This window comes from Nuphar pumila, chromosome 14 (assembly GCF_984573655.1).
Source record: "Nuphar pumila chromosome 14, dmNupPumi1.hap1.1, whole genome shotgun sequence".
Classification (NCBI taxonomy): domain Eukaryota; kingdom Viridiplantae; phylum Streptophyta; class Magnoliopsida; order Nymphaeales; family Nymphaeaceae; genus Nuphar; species Nuphar pumila.
This window is the reverse complement of record NC_143262.1, coordinates 21,745,795-21,766,727: the sequence shown is the minus strand read 5'-3', so window position 1 is coordinate 21,766,727 and position 20,933 is coordinate 21,745,795. Positions and strand designations below refer to the sequence as shown.

The following is a 20,933-nucleotide window of genomic DNA, read 5'->3' as shown; positions in this document are numbered from 1 at the left end:
ACAATAGTGACAGAATTAGCGATGGATTCATATCTGTCGCAAACCCAAATCTCTGCAGATTAACGATGGTCTTGCGATGAATCATAGCATTCGTTAATTCATCGTAATTTAGCGACGGAAGTAACGACAGATATGTTTCGTCGTTAATCCATAGATTTCTTGTAGTGAATGTGGGGGTCTTAATCAGAACTCGGGTTTGGTATGAAATTTCATAAACTATACTCGAATCCATGTATTAATTGGATCTTCATGTCCGAACCTAGGTCTTAATCAGGTCTTCTTATTTATCACCATACCCGAACCCTGTAGGGTTTGGTATGGGTCGGGTCCTGGTAAAGACGACCCGTTGACGCCCCTAACTCCAATGCCCCATCATGTACTGTTCTTTCTATACAAGAATAATGTCATGATGCGCGCTAACCGTGTCCATGTGACTTTGAAGTGCTTGTCCGTTGTCAAGGGTTGTTGATTTTTTTTTTATATATAACGAAAGAAAACCCTCACCAAGAACCGGGTCACTTAATGTACCCACCTCCCTACGAGGTAAAACTCCGGGTTGAAGATACCAACCACCCAACCTTACGTGACCCAGCCGTGATAAAACAAGCGCAGCCCCATGCGCCAGTGGAATTCGATCCTAAGCCTTCAGCTCGACAGAAGATCCTGCTGGCCACCACATAAGTAACCACTAACCACCGCGGTGGTGGGTCGTCGAATTTTTATCAATTTTTCCTTGTTTTCATATTTAGAATAAGAACCGCTTCCCCAATTGAAAAACACATCAATGTCACAACCTAAAAGAGTTGTGCACAACACACGTATCTTATTATCTCCTTCATACTCCGATCAGTGGTATCGAAACTTCTATAATAAAAAAAAAATACATATCAAACAAAAAAAAAGCAAAACTAAGCCGCTTCAGTTGAAAGAACCAGAAACAAAAATAAAAAACCATAGCAAAATATAAAAGCAGTTTCAAGGGGTTGGATGAGAGGGGAGGAATTGAAGGACGGTCTGATGCAGAGAAAAGGCTAGCAAACGCCGTTGGTCTTCTTCTTCAGGACGAACCGCTTCCAGATGTCGGTGACCTCCCGCTGGGTCTCCAAATCCGTCCTCTTGACGATGCCGTTGTTGCGCTTCTCCTCGTAGTTGATGGTGATTCTGGCCGTGACATCCTTGGACGAGGGGAGGGCGTCGAGCGTGTGCAGCACCTTCCCGATGTCCAGCACCAGCCGCTCCGCCAGGGTGCGGCTGAATTCCTCCCGAATGACCACGCGAAGCACCGTCACGTGCTCGGCGTCGGCAGGCATCGTGTAGGCGGGGACGATCCACCCGAAGCGCCGGAGGAAGTCGGATACCTCGAACTCGTCGTGCCGGCTGTTGTCCTTGAGGGAGAAGGCCACCAACGGCACCCCGTTGTCCTTTGACACGATGTTGAACCGTCCCGTCCTCTCCAGCCCTTCCTTCAGCACCATCGCGTTCTCCCTGCAGTTGTCCATCACGTTCTTGTACCCCTCGAAACCGAGACGAATGAGCTGGTAATACTGCGCAATCACCTGACTGGAACCTGCAAATATGAACTCAACAAGCAATTAATCCCCGTTTTAGTTAATGGTTAAAAGATCGATCCAGACTGCCTCAGTTGAAAGAGCATACCTTTGGAGAAATTGAGGGTGAAGGTGGGTTGGTCGGCGCCCAGATAGTTGATGTGGAAGATGAGCTCATCCGGCAGGTCCTCCTTGCTCCTCCAGATGACCCACCCGATTCCGGCGTAGACCAGCCCATACTTGTGGCCGCTGACGTTGATGCTCTTGACCAGGGGCAGGCGGAAGTCCCACTCCAGCTCGGGGTAGATGAAAGGAGCGATGAAGCCCCCGCTGGCCGCGTCCACATGGATCGGCGTGTCCCACCTGACATTTGACGGAAAAAACGAGACCCCGATTTTTTTTAATTTCACAATTCCGGCCCTACCACCAACCCAAAAGTACAGACTTTTGATCGGCCCCATCTTGGTAGGGTCCACACGGTTTCCCATGGGACCCACCATTACAAGGGCACTACTTCGCTAAAACCATTTTAACACCACAATTGACCAGAGAGAGAGAGAGAGAGTACCCGGTCTCCCTGTTCTTCTCCGTAAGCAGGTCATTCAAGAGCTTGACGTCTTCGAACTCGCCGTTGAGGGTGGAGCCGAGGATGGCGGCGACGCAGATGGTGTTCTCGTCCACCAGCTCGACGGCCTTGTGGGGGTCCATCACGTAGTAGCCCTCCCTCAGCTTCACCTCCTTCAGCTCCACCTCGAAGTATCGGGCGAACTTCTCCCAGCACACCTGAACGTTGGCCCCGGTCACGATGTTGGGCTTGTCGTAGGGCTTGCCCTCCGCCTTTCTCTTGTTCTGCCACTTCCTCTTGAAGGCCAGCCCCGCCAGCATGATCGCCTCCGACGACCCCACCGTCCCCACTCCAACTGCGGCCTCCGATTCTCCGAGCGGCGCGTTGAAGAGATGGGCGATCATGTTGACGCACCGATTCTACAATCCCATCAAAACTTTACATTCTCAAAGAGTTCCAAACCAACAACATTTCCATTAACCTAATTAATATTAGAGCGGGGCTCTGTTTGTGAGCCTTGCACTAGAATGGAAACACTGGTTCCATATGCATCGCCAAAAGTGGCGTTGCCAAAATCCGATCTTGTGTATTGAGTTACCAAAAACAACTTCTTGTAAATGCCTGTATGGTATCAGACCATCGTCCTCACTTGATTGTTTCATTGAAAATGCTGTTTTCGAAATATCAACTGACCGGTCTCATGCATTGGACCCCACAAACGGAACACGACAATGGATGACAATCCCGCGGTATTCCCCTTGTATAAAAACAACATATCACCAATTTAAATATTGGGAAAAAGGGTAAAAGAGGATCTCATTCCCAAGAAAGATGAACCCCATAGAGACTCGGTTTAACACTTCCCTCGTTGTGGCAGACCCAGTAAACGACCCATGACTGAACCTGCGTTGCGTTGGACCACGGAGGAAACACAAGAAGTAAATGGTCATGAGGTCTAGAACGTTCCTTCTTTATGATAATTTTTAAACGGTCAAGTGCCAAAAGCGATGCTTTTGTGCTTAACTGGTGCATACTTTACCTCTCAAAAAAAAAAGAAACTGGTGCATATTTCTTAATTTACTGATCGAAATTGCTTATTTTGGAATTTTTTTCTTCTTTTTTCTCGACAGACGACTTTTTGTAAAAGTTTCAGTCAATCAGATTCCTCCAGCAACTTAGGGTTCCTGATCGCTGCTAGTAACGAGAGGCGGTTTCTTTTTGCTGACAGAGGTCTTCTTTTGTTGACAGAGGCTTTCTGTTTTTCTGATGTGGGGGCGTTGGAAGAACCTAACCAGAGTAACTCATGAGTCCCAATCTCCCCCGATACGACTCGGATTAGAGTCAGAAGGAATCGGGACGATTCACTCTTGTTATTGCCGACGAATCGGAGACGGTTTGGCAACAAATCTTTTGTTAATGACAGAAATGCCCTCAATTCAACATTTTTCGAGGGCATTTCCGTCGTACCCTTTTGTTCTACGAGAAAAGGGAAAGTTTTTTCTAGAGTGGAAGAAGGAAAGGAAAGTGAGGAGGAGAGAAAATGGGGATGCCTGAAGCTCGGTGGTGACGGGGTACTCGTCCATGTCGACGTAGTTCTTGTTGATGGACTGCATGATGAGCTTGTCGCACTCGGGCTCCATCCAAGTGGTCACGAACGACGCCAGGTTCAGCCTCGGGTTCCCGTCCAGCATCAACTCGTCGTTTATTATCTGGTACGCCGCCTCCTTCGGTATCGAGTTCTCCGGCATCCTGAACCTGCCATTTTTCATTTTATTTCCCCCGAAAACAAAAACCCCACAAAATTCAGAACTTTTTTTGATGATTTTCTTGATCTTCATGATACAATTTTAATATACATAAGAGAGAGAGAGAGAGAGGGAAAGAGCGATACCTGGGCAGGGATGATCGGACATATCGAGATGCGAAGGTGGAGTGGATGGAGACGTCCGACTCTGAAGCGGTTTTTGACAAAACCATGGTTTTCCGATAGTGGTTTCCCGGTGATAACCGGGAGAGGGTTATAGAATTGTGGGTTTTTTAGGCTATTGGTTGGGGATGACTGTATGAGACGGTCTCAACAAGTGGGGGGTGGTATGTCTTTATATAGCGCGATCTTCGCGCCCCTTTCTCGCCTTTGAGAATGGTCCCTCCATGTCTTCAAAATTACAGGATGATGCCATCCTCACTCGGCTCATTATTTTTATTTCTAGAGACTTTTTTTTTTTTTTGACCGGTTATAAATTTATAAGATCTGGAAATGGGAAGGGAAGCTGATCGTGACGCCTTTAACCCTATTATTCTATGGGTTAAAAAAAAAAACTAAAAAAGTATTATCTCTAACCCTAAAGTCGGGATCACGTTACTTTACGACTCGGATGGAACCATTGACCGTCTTAAAGAAAGTCCGATCGGGTGGGGCTGACTTGACCAGGTGCCGTCGTGGGTGGGTCGGGTCTCGACCAACTCAAGTCACTCCGTAACGTGCTTTCACCACGGCGGATTTGGCACCGATCGGCGTCCATGACAAAATACGCATCGAACCACTCCACGAGAACGCTTTCCGCGGAAAAAGGGGGCCCCGTTGTTGAATCTTGGGGGAACCCCTCTAGTTTGTTTTGTCACTGTGGGTGTTGTGAAAATTCGCGATCGTTGATGCGTTTCCACAGAAAATGCCCACTTTCCATGACCAGCAAACGGAAGCTCTTTGCTTTTCAGAAGCACAATTCGAAAGCCATAAAATATTTCTTGCTTTCTTCAAACGAAGAAAAACTTTGGAATCATGTTTTTTTTTTTTAATTAATTTTATGACCTCCCACATTTTAAACCATTGTTTTTTTAAGCCTTGTTAAAAACATGCCTACTTGTTCTTTTCTTTGTTTTTTTTTGAAAGACAAGCTGGGGTTAGGCAAACCCTACCCGTTATTATTAAAAACATGCCTGCTTGGCTGCTTGTGCTAATTGGATGATGTAAGAACCGAATTCCATTATGAAAAACATGTAGATCATGTTTATATGGTTAGTTTCATGGAAAAAGGGGGGGAAAAAAAGGCATATGAACCTACCAACAACTGTAGCAAATATGGGTCGGGGTGTAAAACAAAGTCTGCCAATTGAACTGACCATTGGACAAGACCTTGGGAAAATAAGACTGTTTGTGGCTCGGTCTTTACATTGATGGGTTCGATAGCTGGCTTTGTCTTGAGCCCTACCCAGCTTCGATTTTGTTTACATGCATCTTATATAAAGAATTTTCAGGAACTTTGTGAACACTGAACTGGGTGCGGGTGGCAGAGGGCTTTTCGGACTCGAAAATATCGTGTCTCGGACTTGAATTCAGATCCTGCACCGACTCGGAACGATTCAGTCGAGTCCTGACATTTGAATATCTTAATATTAGAGGAAATTTGGCCGATGTTTTCTTTTTCTTTTTCTTTTTTGGGTTTTTCCTCTGCCGACGTACGGACGAAGGAAAGAGGGCCTTTTCTTTTATTAGCGTTCACGTTATGTGCAGCGACCTGCTTAACAGCCATCCATCTTGGCATTTCTTCTGAAGAAATATTGAGATGGATGGTCATCAGAAGCAGAGTTGCACGCTAAGCATGCAGGCTGCTGTATAAAAATGGCTTTTTTTTTCTGTGTATAAACTATTGTTTGTTATTCTGTTGAAAAATTCCACTCAAGGGCCCTCTTTTGCTACTAATTCAAAATTGCACCTCAGTTTTCTGAATTTTTCTGACATAACGATGGTTTGCTGAAAACTTTGAAATATGGACATGAGGTTAACCTCCATCGTCTCTTCAAACGTGTTTTTTTTTTTCAATATTTTTTTCCTTTCAAAGTTGAAAAATACATAACATAGAGAATGCGAGATATTATGCTCACTCACTATTTGTTTGTAGGGATGTCTCCACCCACACCCCCATCTCAAAATTATGCCCTTCATCCTTCTCACCAATTTTGATTTTAACCTCCATCCCTGTTTCATGTCCTCTATCCCCGGTTCGAATGGACGGGGCAGGACAGGACGGACCCGTTTTCCCTCGAACCACTATCATCCCTAAAGAAGAAGAGGAAGGTTTACTAATAAGGATCTGTGATGGGACGGGACGGGGGAAAGCTTAAGTTTGTCCCTGCTTCCATTACCCAATGGGATTTTGATTTTAACTTTTCCATGGAGTCTAAAGTGAACAAATCTTATCAAAAACGTTTAACAAAGGCTGGATAATTTTCAAATGCCCAACCAACATTTTACCATTTTTTTAAATCTCTGTCACTCTTGGACATATAGTTTTTCCTTATGTTCAGTAAATTTATTTTTATGTTATATTCATTATTCTTATTAAAAACAAGGTTTTTATTTGTTTGTTAGGTTTTATAGGGGATAATGTTTGCTACTCTTTGTGGTAATTCTAAACTCCTCAGGGGAATTAAACCTTTTTTTTTTTTACACATTTAACCTTCTTCCATTGTGATCTATTCGGCTTAGTAGAAAGAAATTGACTGTTGGCTCATGTTTTTTTTATCTGTTGTGGTAGATTCTGGAAAGTTTAAAAAATATATATTATTACATTGGTTTATGGGTCCTTTCCTACTATTTTGACCATTCTAGATTTGGTCAAAAGAATATCCACCTATCAGTTTCAATCAAGTAGAGCTTAGAACTAACAAGGGTAGCTGTTTAAAGCATCGATTTAAAACCCAGTGACTCGTTACTCGGCTCTTCCTTGAGTGACTCCTGACTCAGCTGGGTTATATGTTAACTTTATATTTTATATAAAATATATAAATATATGTATATAATATCTGTAATTAATAGTATTTTATCAATAATATATTATATGATATTTTTATAATATATTTAATGTATAATTTTATTAATATATCTATAATCATATTTTATATATAATATACATAATATTTATATTATATTTCATATAATATAAATCATATAATTAAGCTCCCATTTTATGTTCTCACCAAGTTCCTACTCACTTTTGAATGAAAATTTTCTCTTTCAAAAACCATATAAGCTCAATGAAAGTTCACCCCAGGGTTATTTTCTAACATAAATCCTTTTTTTTTCTTCGGTTGGATATCGGGTTGTGTGTGTGCTGTGTGGTTCAGTGTTGTGAGAGGCATAGGCCTCAGTACCTGAAGTGTACGCCTCAGAGGCGAGGCACACGCTCAAGGTACTGAGGCGTTGCTGTGATGCGCAAATTGCCCCTCATCAACCTCCGGAATCCCCTCCTTCATCCCCAAGTCTTCCTCCTCCGCCCGATTCGTCAGTTGTGCTAACCCCAAGTGCTGGTGGATCCACCGCCACGTGCCGGCCAACTGCTCCTCCGCCGCTCCCTGTCCCCCGTACATCCTCCTGTCCAGCTCCGGCATCACCGGCGGCGGACTCCTCCTCTCCGATACGCTGTCGCTGTCGAGGAAGCCCCCGGTGGCGAACTTCGCCGTTGGCTGCTCAGTCTTTTTCGACCACCGGACGACCGGCATAGCTGGTTTTGGACGCGGGCCCCCCTTGCTTCCTTACCAGCTGGGCGCGTGGTCCTTCTCCTACTGCCTCCCCTCCCACTGCCTCGACAACATCCCGTTGTGAGAGGCGTACGCCTCAGAGGCGAAGCGCAGACTCAACCCCTGGCTTAGCCTCATCGCATTTAACAACCTTGGTGTGGTTTGTGGGTTAAGGCTTTCTTTTTTGTCACTTCCAATATGATGAATTTATAATTTTATATCGATTTCAAGGTCTTCAGCAAAATACTGCTTGTTATAAATTCAGGAGCTAAGTTTTCCTCATTATGTGAGAAATGGGTCAGGTCTGCAAAACCAACACAGTTCGGATTTGGATCAGATGTAGTCAATACCGTATTCGACTAAACGGATTTTGGCTAAATGGATTCAAACTCGGTTTTGGATTTGGATGGTAAAAAGTACAAACCAGATCCTTTTTTCTTTCGTGTGTAAACAGATTCGGATATCCATCAAATTCGGATATTTCAGAAGAATCAGAACTATATCTGCATCCGATTATAATCAGATACGGTTTTGGCTTACCAAATACAATTAAATGAAATGGAATTCGGTCAGATATAGGATAAAATCCAATTTATTGACATCCCTATTTGGCATTGGAATTGGAGCCTTGAACCAGTCTGGATCCAGGACGAATGGCACTTAAACAAAGCCGCTAGGCCCTACCCACGTTGAGTCCGGACTGGTTCACGTGCCTTTCAGGATTAATTATAAATATATGTGACTGCATGGACGTGGATGTAGGCACTAATGACCTGGAGGCTGAACCAGATTTGATTGAACCGGACCCTTTGACAGAAGAGATCGTGCACATCATACCCGTTGACCCGAAATCCTTTACCTTCCCTGTTAAATCTGCAACAGTGTCCTCATGGGCTTGACTTTTGGGTTTCCTCATGGGTCACTTTATCATTAATTATTTTCTTAAATGAAACGTCATCAGCGGGTAGCTCTAAGACTCGGATAAAATACCCGATTTAAGATGATGGTACCCGTCCGCACTCGGGTTCAATCAGACCTACCATAAAAGAAACCATACCCGAATCCTATAAGAATTTACATGAACCAGACCCGGACCATACCCGGTAAAATAATAATAAAAAAATTATCTTTTTCTACGTTGAAAAATTACCAATCTTAGTCCGAAACTCGGGTCAGGCCCAGGTCTGGTATGAAATTTCACAATTGCAGCTGATTTGACGTCTGCTCTAGACGCCGTTAATCACGAGCATGAACAGCTTTGAGAATTTTTGTGGAGCCGATTTGAGATGTAAGCAATCTGACGGTGAAGGTAATCGGATGCCTTTCATCTCATGGATCAACAGCATCCAACGGACCCTGTGGCCCATGAAAAAGCCTCACCTTTGACAATTTCCTGATATTATACTATTTCTTTTTACCTACTCTTATCATTGGCCGTTAACTCAAGTTAAATCTCGGTTAAGTTTGTTTCAAATGTCAACAATATCCTAAAACCACACAAAATATTTACCCTCCTCTTTTTATTTTCACATTTTAAAGAGCTATATTACAAAAAGTCATAAAAAATAAGAAATTTCAAGATGATGGAGGTTAACCTAAGGTCTCTATTCCACAATCTTCTTGAGACCCTGTGGTCAATATCAAGAAACTCAAAAAAGGTGTAGCTTAGTTTTGAAATTAAGGACAAGAGTTTTTTTTTCTTTTTTATAAACTTTTAAATATTTTTAAAGGTCACTTATTAATTACCAAGCCTTTCCCTGGGGCAGGGGGTCCAAGCCATAGTGACAAAAGTTAAAAATATTTTTAAAGGTCACTTACTAATTACCCAGCCTTTCCCTAGGGCAGGAGTCCTAGCCATAAGGACAAAAGTTAAAAACCGAAAAATATCGTTTTTCAAAAAACTCGTGAGAATTTAAAAAAATTCATAAATCTCATATTTTTTGACAAAATTTTAGCAATAGAAAATAAATTAAAAATATATAATAAATTTTTTATAAGAAAATAGTAATAAAATTTATTTAAAAATAAAAAACACATAATTTTTTCATGATAACTAGTCGTTAAAAACATAAATATCATATTTAAATAGTAGTATTTATGTTTTTCATAAATCTAACGATATTTTGAAAATCTTGCCAAAAATCACCATTTTAAACTTTCAAACAATTTCTCACCATATTATCGCAATATTTTCATAAATCTTATAATATTTGTCACTATGGCCCTAACCTCGAAGTTTTATTCAATTTGCACGATGACAATAGGTATGACAGGCTGAGCCAGCATGACCAGGTCTTACTGCCGGGTGCGGCTTCTTCTGGTTATAAATTCAAAAATACAAAAATTACCCAGCCTTTGTGTCTCAGTCGCAGCCAGTGTGACAAATATCGTGAGATTTACAAAAAATCTCACGATAATATTGTGAGAAATTGCTTGAAAGTTTAAAACGGCAATTTCTTGCTAGATTTTCAAAATATCGTGACATTTATGAAAAAAAACATAAATACCGTGATTTAAACGTGATATTTATGTTTTAAGTGGCCATTTATATAGCAAAGAAATCATGTATTTTTAGTTTTAAATACTTTTTATTAATATTTTCTAATAAAAAATAATTTTTAAATTTTTAAATTTGGTTTTTTATTGTTGAGATTTTGCAGAAAAAAAATGCGAGATTTATGGAATTATTTTAATTTCTCACGAGTTTTTCAAAAACGAGAAATTGCAGATAAAAACGTTTGTCACTATGGTCACAGCCCATGAGGTTCCCATCTATTGATAGGAATAGGATAGAGAGCCACGCCATAGAATTTTCTTTGTAATAATAATGCAGAATAGAGACCGTTTCACCTGTCGTTGTCATTTCCCATGACTTCAAAATCCCAAAGGTTGAATCTTTTGGCACATCGGTTTGGTCAGGATGGTTTGTTTTTAGGTCCTATGTGAAATACACAGTTTCGTTGGTCAAGTCTGTCCGGATATAAGGTTAGGTCTCACATAAACACGTGTCATGTCTGAATGAACAACAGGGTGGGTGCCTAGGGCTGCACACGTGCCAGAGTAGCTTGAACACCTAATGTACGGCTCGAGCCGGATTAACTTTATATTTTATATAAAATATAAATAAATAGTATATACAATCTATAATTTGTAGTATTTTACTAATATTGCATTACATGATATTTTTATAATATACTTAATGTATAATTTTATTAATATATGTATAACCAAATTTTATATATAATATTTATATTATATTTCATATAATATATATATATATATATATATATATATATATATATATATATATATATATATATATATATATATATATATATATATGACTCGTAAAAAATGAGTGAAACGCTTCTTTTTTTTTTACCTAGTTGATGTAAGGGTGAAGATGAATTGGGTAATTTAATAGAAGTACAGATGTTAAATGCAAACTCTATGTAGGGATGGCAGTGGAACAGGGAAAGCGGGCCCCGCCCCGCCTCGTCCCGTTTGGACCGGGGATGAAGGGTATGAAAAGGGGATGGAGGCGGGGACAAAGGTTAAAATCCATCTCCGTCCGGGGGTGGAGGCAGGGATGGACGTGCACTTTTCCCCTCCCCACCCCGTCCCCGTCACGATCCCCGCCGCAACCCCGCCCCGACCACTTTTCCCCGCAATATCTCCGCCCCGCCCCGCCCCGCCTCATCCCCGTTTGAACTGAGGATGGAGGACATGAAACGGGGATGAAGGCAGGGGTGGAGGATAAAATCCATCCCCGCTGAGGAGGCGGGGCGGGGGTGGAGGATAAAATCTTGAGGCGGGGTGGGGGTGGAGACCTTGTCCCCCGCCCCGCCCCACCCCACCCCACTGCCTGGTTAGGTTTTTTTAAATTTTGGTTTTCTTTTGTCTCAGGTTTTAGTGGGGCTATTTCTTGGCTCCCATTTTGTGTTGTCACCAAGTTACTACTCTCTTTTGAATGAAAATTTTCTTTTTCAAAAAACATATAAGCTCAATAAAAGTTCACTCCCGGGTTATTTTCTAACATAAAGCATAATTTTTTTTTCTTCGGTTGGATATTGGGTTGTGTGTGTGTGTGTTGATTTGTGGGTTCAACGCCTTCTTTTTTGTCACTTCCAATATGATGGATTTTATAATTTTATATCTTATTAATTATTAATTTATAATTTTGAGGTCTTCGGCAAATTACTGCTTGTTATAAAATTCAGGAGCTCATTTTTCCTCATTAGCTGAGAAGTGGGTCAGGTCCGCAAAACCAACGGCCAGTTTGGCATTAGGAATGTAAACAGTTTGGATTCGGATCAGATGTAGCCAATACCATGTTCAACTAAAAGGATGTTGGGTAAATGGATTCAAACTGGGTTTTGGATTTGAATGGTGAAAAGCACAAGCCAGATCATTTTTTGTTTTGTTTTTTCATGTAAACGGATTCGGATGTCTAACAAATTAGGATATTTCTCGGATTCATCATTAGCAGAAAAATCATAACTATATCTGCATCCTATTATAATCCGATACGGTTTTGGCTTATCAAATACAATTAAATGAAATCAAATTCTTTCAGATATCGGACAAAATCCAATTTATTGACATCCCTATTTGGCATTGGAATTGGAGCCTTGAACCAGTCTGGATCCAGGACGAATGGCATTGGAATTGGAGCCTTATAGTAGACCTGATTAGACTCGGCTCCGGACCCGATACTATACCCAAAAATCTAATCCAAGTCTGATTCCACATGGGTCTGAACCAAACCCTACCCATTGACACTCTAATAGAACATCGAAAGCCTGAGTGATTTGCCTGATTTGGATTATTTTATATCCACCAAATAAAGCCATCCAAATATGAGCATGATGGTCATATTGTCAGGGGCTCCCTTAACCTGATTTGCTCTCATATGAGACTTGGCTCAATTTTGTTAAATATCGCGAGTCATCCAAGTCAAGTAGGGGTATCAACGGGTCGGGTTTAGATCCGACTCAGTTTAAACCAAACCCAGACCTGATTTGAGATGACGGTATTGGATCTGGACTTGGGTTCAATCGAATCATCATAAGAGAAACCATACCCGGATCCTATAAGGATTTACATGAACATGAACCAGACCTGGACCACACCTAATAAAATAATAATTATTTATCTTTTTTTACATTGAAAAATTACATATCTTGGTCAGAATTTGGATCGGGCCTGGTCTGGTATGAAATTTTACAATTGCAACTAATCTGCCGTCATCTCTAGACGCCATTAATTCGAGCACGAACCGATTTGAGATGTAAGCAATCTGACCACGAAGGTTCGGTGTATCCATCTGAGTCTTGGCCGTTGAGGCAGTCCTAAGTATTATTAAAACAAATACCACTTTGATGAGTAATGGGTCTGTGCTAAATGAATTTTTTCAGGTTTTTTAATTTTATTTTTAAATTTTAACGGCTATGTACTTGATTTTATAGGGTTTGAAGTGTTTGATTCTGAGACATGGGTGGGCTTTTATATTGTTAAAAAAATCAACGGTCCAAAATTTTTAGGCTCCAAATATCATTTTTTTATCCAAAACACAGGATCCAAGTGTGAATTCGTTGTAAATCGACCATGCCCAACACATTTATGGGTAGGAACTGCAAAAAAAATACCAAAAAAAAAAACCCATTTAACACGTTTCATTTTACCACATCTTCGTGCCGGGTGGGTGTGGCCATTGGCCCATTGTGTCTTAGTCACAATTGAAGCCTAAAACTAAAACTGCGTTTCTCTTTTTCGTCCAGCCGACAGGATGGATGCTTCCCATCTTCTCTCTATAGGATAGAGAGGGGGGGGGGGGGGGGGGCGCCTTTCCATCTAGAAATTGAGAACCATGACAAAGAATTTTCTTTGTATGAATAATGCCGACGCTGGTGCAGAATAGAGACCGTTTCACCTGTAGTTGTCATTTCCCAGGACTTCAAAATCCCAAAGGTTGAAGCTTCCCCATTGAGAAAAAAGTGGGATCCTTTGGGCCACAGGTACAGATGACAAGGTCTTCACCCTCTCCTCGCCTCAAAATCCTGTTATTTCATCCCCTCCATCCTCGCACGGGTTTTGATTTTAAACTCCATCCCCGGTCCAAATGAGGCAAGGCTGAGCGGCGCCCCGTTTCTCCTCGATCCATTGCCATCATCCCTAAAGAGGAATTTGGGACGGAGCGGGGCAGGGATCGAAACAGGAACGGGGCGGGGCGGAGAAAAGCATAAGTATATTCCTGCCTTCATCTCTGCATGGGTTTTGATTTTGACCTCTATCCCCGGTCCAAATGGGGTGGAGCCCAGTTTCCTCCCGATCCTTACTTTTGGCACATCGGTTTGGTCAGGATGGTTTGTTTTTAGGTCCTAAGTGAATTAGACAGTTTCTTTGACCAAGTCTGTCCAGTTATAAGGTTAGGTCTCACATAAACACGTGTCATGTGTGAGTGAATAACAGGGTGGGTGCCTAGGGCTGCACACGTGCCGGACTAGCTTGAACACCTAATGTACAAACTTGGCTCCGCTCAACTTAAGCCGAATTGACCAAAGGGACTGCCTTTACACTTTTTAATAATAAAAAATTTGTATATGTGCAAAAATTTAGCGTTAGAGTTTAATCGAGTGTTAAAACTTGATCAAGCTTGGCTCGTTTACTTACCCGGAGTTTAAATGGAGTCGAGCCCATTGTGCATCATCACTAAGGGTACCAAACAACAACATAAAAGATCAGCAAATTTTCTAATTGTTCCAATCATTCAAATTAATCTGTTTATTGAATCTCATCGATCCAGCTTTCTTGAGAAAGCAGAGTCAACCAAATCATTTTTATTTATTTATATTGGGATGCCGTGGATGGCAACCGAAACCTACTTTGAAAGAGTGAGGAGTTGGTCAGGTCAATGGTCCAGGGACCCGAATGGAACGTTTCGAGAGTCGGACCACATGATGTGAACAGGCCGATTTAGGGAAAAGAATCAGTTCTCCCTACGTCATCCCACATCTTCAAGCCCCTTTTTTTTTAAATCTTATGATTCAAGATTGTTTTAATCAAATCTGATCTTATAGATGGATTAGGTACGATCAATTTTTAACAAAGAAGCTATTTTTTAATAGTATTTTTTTAACGAAAAAATAGATTTTTAATTCACAAAATTATGTGTTTTATCAACCGTTGATTTTTGAATCACCAAAAAAACCTACACAAGTAGGATTTTCGCCATTTGGATGTCAATTAGGGATGGCAGTGGACCGGAGGAAAGCGGGGCCCCGCCCCGCCTTGCCCCGTTTGGACTGGGGATGAAGGGTATAAAACGGGGATGGAGGTGGGGACGAAGGTTAAAATCCATCCCCGTCCGGGGGTGGAGGCGGGGATGGACGTGCACTTTTTCCCTCCCCGCCTCATCCCCGCCCCGACCACTTTTCCCCGCAATATCCCTGCCCCACCCCACCTCATCTCCGTTTGAACCGGGGATGGAGGACATGAAACGAAGATGAAGTCGGGGATGAAGGATAAAATCCATTCCCCGCCGGGGATGGAGGCTGGGGTGGAGGATAAAATCTTGAGGCGGGGCGGGGGTGGAGCCCTTGTCCCCCGCCCCGCCCCGCCCCACTGCCATCCCTAATGGCAATCTTCACTAAATGAACAATGTAGATGAGATATGTGGAGTCCCACAACCGTCGAAACAAATTGCTTCCATGAAATCCAAAGGAGCGGTATGAAGATAGGGATGACATAGGGGATGAGTGGAACTGACTCGAACTTTTTTCGAGTCCGGTCATGTTCTAGAAGAATGGACCGAAGTGGATGTCGGTGCGAGGAGGGCGCGGACTATTTTGGCTTAGTAAATGGCGTGATCAGGAAGCCAAGTTAGCTTAGACCGGATCAGGTGCAATCACATTTGTGGAATCACACCTAATTCCAATTCAGCTAAGCTGGTGATGTGGCATGACGCAGGCAAGGAAATGGAGATGTGCATTCTGCACCTCTCATTGTGTGGCGTCCATTAGCATGCGACCAGCGATGCAACTTTTGTCATGAAAGATAATATTCCCAGTTTGTGCCTTTTTTTTTTTTTCCTGCATGTCAATGCTAACCGAATAATTTGAAGACAGCAGGGCACGTTGATTCCTGGATGCTCTCTAGCATGTGGGAGGGTTTGTTGACCAAAATCAGTCAGTCAATTCATAGGGTTTTTGCTGATGTTGGGGCTTTATTTTTAGGGGTGTGGGTCGGGTTTACCGACCCCCAATCAAACCTTATAGGGTCTCGGTATGGTGATAAATAATAAGACTTAGGTCCTGAGTCAAAGGTCTGAATAATATATGGACCCCGGTATAGTTTGTAAAATTTCATACCAGACATGTGTCCGGACCTGAAGGTTCGATTAATACATGGACCCGTGTATAGTTTGTAAAATTTTATACCAGACTCAGGTCCGGACCCAAAGGTTCGATTAATACATGGACCTGTGTATAGTTTGTAAAATTGTATATCAGACCCGAGTTCCGATTAAGACATGCAAATTTTCAACATAAAAATGATAAAAAAAAATATGGTTCTACCGGATATATATGATCCGGGTCTGGTTTATGTAGTTCTTATTGGGTCAGAGTATGGTTGTTTATAGTGAATCCGATTAAACTCGGATCCAGGCCAGATTGAATCAAAAGTGGAAGATCCAGAGGCATTTGTATGTGATAAACTATATCCAATCAAATGGGTCTCGCAAATTTCTTTTTAAAAGCATCTAAGTAATGGACAATTGAGAAGAGGAAAAACCAATGTGGTTGACATAAAGGAGCACCTAATGGTATTAACTAGGCATGTCAATGGGCCAAGTATGACCCGATCCTGACTTGTACCAAATCCTATAGGATTAGAGTTTGGTAACAAAGGAAGAGGTTTGAGGGGTTGGGTTAATAAATGGACTGGGTATGGTAACAAAGGAAGAATTTTTTTGAAAAAATGACCATAATACCTTTGAGAATAATGTTATTAAACAAAATAACAACAATATATCACAATGCAAATCCATTCACTCAATTTTCTGTAAATTTGGGGGCATTTTTTTATGATTTTTTTTTACCTTTTCGCTAAAATGTCATTCTAGCTAATCTCATCATTTCAATGAAACTTCACTTTTTCTAGTGAATTTGAGATTCACCTTTACCTTTACATTGAAATAGCCAAACTCAATTTAAACTAACAAATCTCAATTGTGAGACCTTTTTTTTTTACTACTTTTCTTTCGCTCTACCCTAGTCATTCCCATCACCACCACCACCGCAACCACAACCACCATCATCGTCATCACCACCATCAACACCATCACCATCACCATCACCATCTGACATCACCACCACCACTACCATTACCACCGTCATCATTGCTACCACCTTCATCCACCATTTATAACGCCCCAAATTTTGTTTTGATGCAAAGACTTATGGATGGCACAAACAACCAACCATAAATAGCGTCAAAAACTAAAATTATGCCTAAACTAAAAATGACTAGGAGCCTCTTTGGACATCAGAATGATCCTAAAATAATCATGAAACACATGCAAATATAATGTTCAATTAATCCAAGAAAGCTATAGAAAAATCAGATATAAATGAAGTACCCAAGTTCGTTGAGGTGTTTCACTAAGCGCCTCTAAAACACATAAAACACCACCTTAACATATTAGCATCCGCATGAAAATTTCATGAAACATAAAATTAGCGACCGTTTAACAACAAGTGATCATAATTGACCTGTCCTAAACAATTAAATTCACTAAACGAATGTCAGTCCTAAACAGTTAAAATCTATTGCATACAACGAAAATAAACGCTAACGATTCTGAATCGGTCAAGCAAGAGGATTAGAAATTCATGAAGTGCTATGACAGGCCAAAGAGTATATTTTAGAGAGACAATAACAACAGTACGAATAAGTGTTCCAGCCCAATTTATCAACATAAAAAAAATCAATTCAGTTAATTTCGTCAAACACTTGTGGGTAGGGGTGGCAATCGTGTCGGGTTGGCGGGTCGACCCGACGGGTTGGCGGGTCAGCATACCTCAACCCAACCCGACCCGTTTATTAAACTTGTCGGTTGTGGCAAACACGAACCCGGCCCGTTTAATAAACGGGTAACCCGACACGACCCGCCAACCCATTTAATAAATGGGTTGGGTCGGGTAAACGGGTTTTCAGGTTCGTGGGTCAGGTTGGCGGGTCGGGTTGATGGATCGGGTTGACCCGCCTGACTAACCCGTTTATTAAACGGGTCAGCCGGGTTGGCGGGTTGGCATACCCCCAACCCGAACCCGACCCGTTTAATAAACGGGTTAGGCAGGTCGACCCGTTTATTAAACGGGTTGGCTTAAGCCCAACCTGAACCCGCCTAAGAGGCGGGTTGGCGGGCCGTGTCAGGTTTTGCCACCCCTACTTGTGGGGAAAGTGAGAAAACTGCATTTTCAGAGATTCAATAGCACGGCTCAACAACAACAACAACAACAACTACGCCTTCATCCCAAAACAATTGGGGTCAGCGATATGAACCAAAAAAGAAATTCATTTTGGGTCTTCCACATGAATCCTTTTCCTCCAATCATTTCTATCCAACGCCATGTCCTCGGTGAGGTTCAAAGCATTCATATCCTTTCCTATCATCTCCATCCAAGTCTTCCTAGGCCTACCCCGACCTCTTTTAACTAATATATTTTCCCATTTCTCCAACCTTCTAACTGGAGCATCATTAGGCCTTCGCCGAATATGTCCAAACCACCGTAAACGATTCTCTCGCATCTTATTTTCAATGGGTGCAACACCTACCTTCTTACGTATCTCTTCGTTCCGAATCTTATCTTTTATTGTATTTCCACACATCCATCTAAGCATCCGCATCTCAGCTACACTCATTTTTTGAATATGATGTCTCTTGGCAGCCCAACATTCCGTACCATATAGTAAAGCGGGTCTAATAGTCGTCCTATAAAACTTTCCCTTCAACCGCAATGGCATTCTACGATCGCACAGCACTCCAGTAGCACTTTTCCATTTCATCCACCCAACCTTTATCCTATGATTTACATCTCCATCAATTTCTCCATACTTTTGAATGATGGATCCCAAATATTTGAAATAATCATTCACCGGTATATCTTGCTCACCAAGCTTCACTACACTCCCATCACTACTTCGTTGCTTACTAAACCGACATTCCATATATTCAGTCTTACTCTTACTCAACTTAAAACCTCTAGCTTCCAATGTCTGTCTCCATAATTCTAACTTAGCATTAACCCCAGCTCTAGACTCATCAATCAAAACAATATCATCAGCAAACAACATACAACACGGTACATTTTCTTGAATTGATCTCGTAAGCTCATCCATCACTATCGCAAATAGGAAAGGGCTTAAAGCAGATCCTTGATGTAACCCAACCGTTATCGGGAAATTGGTTGTCACCCCTCCACAAGTGCGGACATTGGTTACTACTCCTTCATACATATCTTTAATTATACTAATGTACTTGAGAGAAACACCTTTCTTCATCATTGTCCACCAGAGAACGTCCCTAGGTACTCTATCGTATGCCTTCTCTAAATCAATAAAAACCATATGCAAATCTTTGTTCCTCTCTCTATATCTTTCAATAAGTTGTCTAAGAAGATGTATAGCTTCCATAGTTGATCTTCCAGGCATAAAACCAAATTGATTCTCCGATATCATGACAACCTTCCTCAACCTAGACTCAATCACCCTCTCCCAAAGTTTCATAGTATGACTTATGAGTTTTATACCACGATAGTTTGTGCAATCTTGTATATCACCCTTATTCTTATATAAAGGCACCAAAGTACTCTTCCTCCACTCATTAGGCATCTTATTTGTTCGCCAAATCAAGTTAAAAAGATTTGTCAACCATTCTAAACCTTTCTCTCCCAAGCATTTCCAAGCCTCGATAGGTATACCATCTGGGCCAACTGCCCTTCTTGATTTCATTTTCTTCAAAGCCTCTGCAATTTCTTTCTTTTGAATCTTGCGCATGAAGTCACGATTTATCTCATGAAAAGGAATGGAGAAGTCTCCAAGATCTTGAGCATGACTATCATTAAATAGCTTATCAAAATAATCTTTCCATCTCTCCTTAATCTCCTCATCTTTGACTAAAACCCTTTGCGTTTCATCTTTGATACATCTAACCATACCCAAATCCTTCGATTTCCTATCTCTCATCTTTGCAAGCCTATAAATATCCTTCTCGCCTTCTTTGGTATCCAACTTGTCATAAACCTCCTTATATACCTTAGCCCTCGCGTTTCGAACAACTTTTTTAGCTTCCTTCTTTGCTATCATATACTTCTCCAAATTCTCATTATCACGACTCTTACTTAGATTTCTATAACACTCTCTTTTAACCTTAATAGCTAATTTGACATCCTCGTTCCACCATGATGTATCCTTACCTAGTGGTGCACCGCCTTTAGACTCACCCAATACCTCCTTAGCTACTTTTCTCATACCACCCGCTATCTTATTCCACATTGATTCTGAATCCTCCTCGAGACACCAATCAACTTCCTTAACTACCTGCTCTACAAACATTCCTTGTTTAGCTCCTTTCAGTGCCCACCACTTAATTCTAGGATCTATTCTATGTCTATCCCTTTTGCGGCATTGTCTAATTCTAAGATCTAAAATTAAGACTCTATGTTGTGTAGCTACACTTTCTCCTGGTATAACCTTACAATCGATGCAACAACCCCTATCTCTCTTTCTAAGTAGGAAAAAATCTATCTGACTCGTATTAACCCCACTTTTAAATGTTACTAGGTGAGACTCCCTCTTCCTAAACCAAGTGTTTGCTAAGATCATATCATAGGACAAACAAAAATCTAAAATCCTTTCTCCACTTTCATTTCTTTCTCCTATACCATAGCCTCCATGGATATTCTCAAATCCATCCCTACTAATGCCTACATGTCCATTAAGGTCACCGCCGATGAAAAGCTTTTCTCCATAAGATGTCTCTTGTACTACTCCATCTAAATCTTCCCAAAATTGATGCTTAATGGAATCATCTAAACCTACTTGAGGTGCATAAACACTAATAATATTAATAATATCCGTACCTAATACTAATTTAATAAGTAAAATTCTATCACCCTTCCTACGGACTTCAACTACATTATCTATAAACTGACGACTCATAACAATCCCTACTCCATTCCTATTCCTATTTATTCCTGTATACCAAATCTTATATCCCCAAGGTTCTATCACTTTAGCTT

At 41.3% G+C, this 20,933-nt stretch overlaps 1 protein-coding gene across 1 annotated transcript; it reads right to left on the bottom strand.

Moving 5' to 3' along the window:
• Nucleotides 1-806: 806 nt before the first annotated feature.
• On the bottom strand, nucleotides 807-4,182 carry LOC149816604 (glutamate decarboxylase 4). The gene is made up of 5 exons (XM_089986702.1): nucleotides 4,004-4,182; nucleotides 3,663-3,867; nucleotides 2,116-2,531; nucleotides 1,657-1,910; nucleotides 807-1,567 (listed from the first exon to the last, which is right to left on the bottom strand). Exons 1-5 carry the CDS (start codon nucleotides 4,087-4,089, stop codon nucleotides 1,032-1,034), a joined length of 1,497 nt encoding a protein of 498 aa, XP_089842828.1. The 5' UTR covers nucleotides 4,090-4,182; the 3' UTR covers nucleotides 807-1,031.
• Between the last annotated feature and the right edge of the window lie 16,751 nt (nucleotides 4,183-20,933).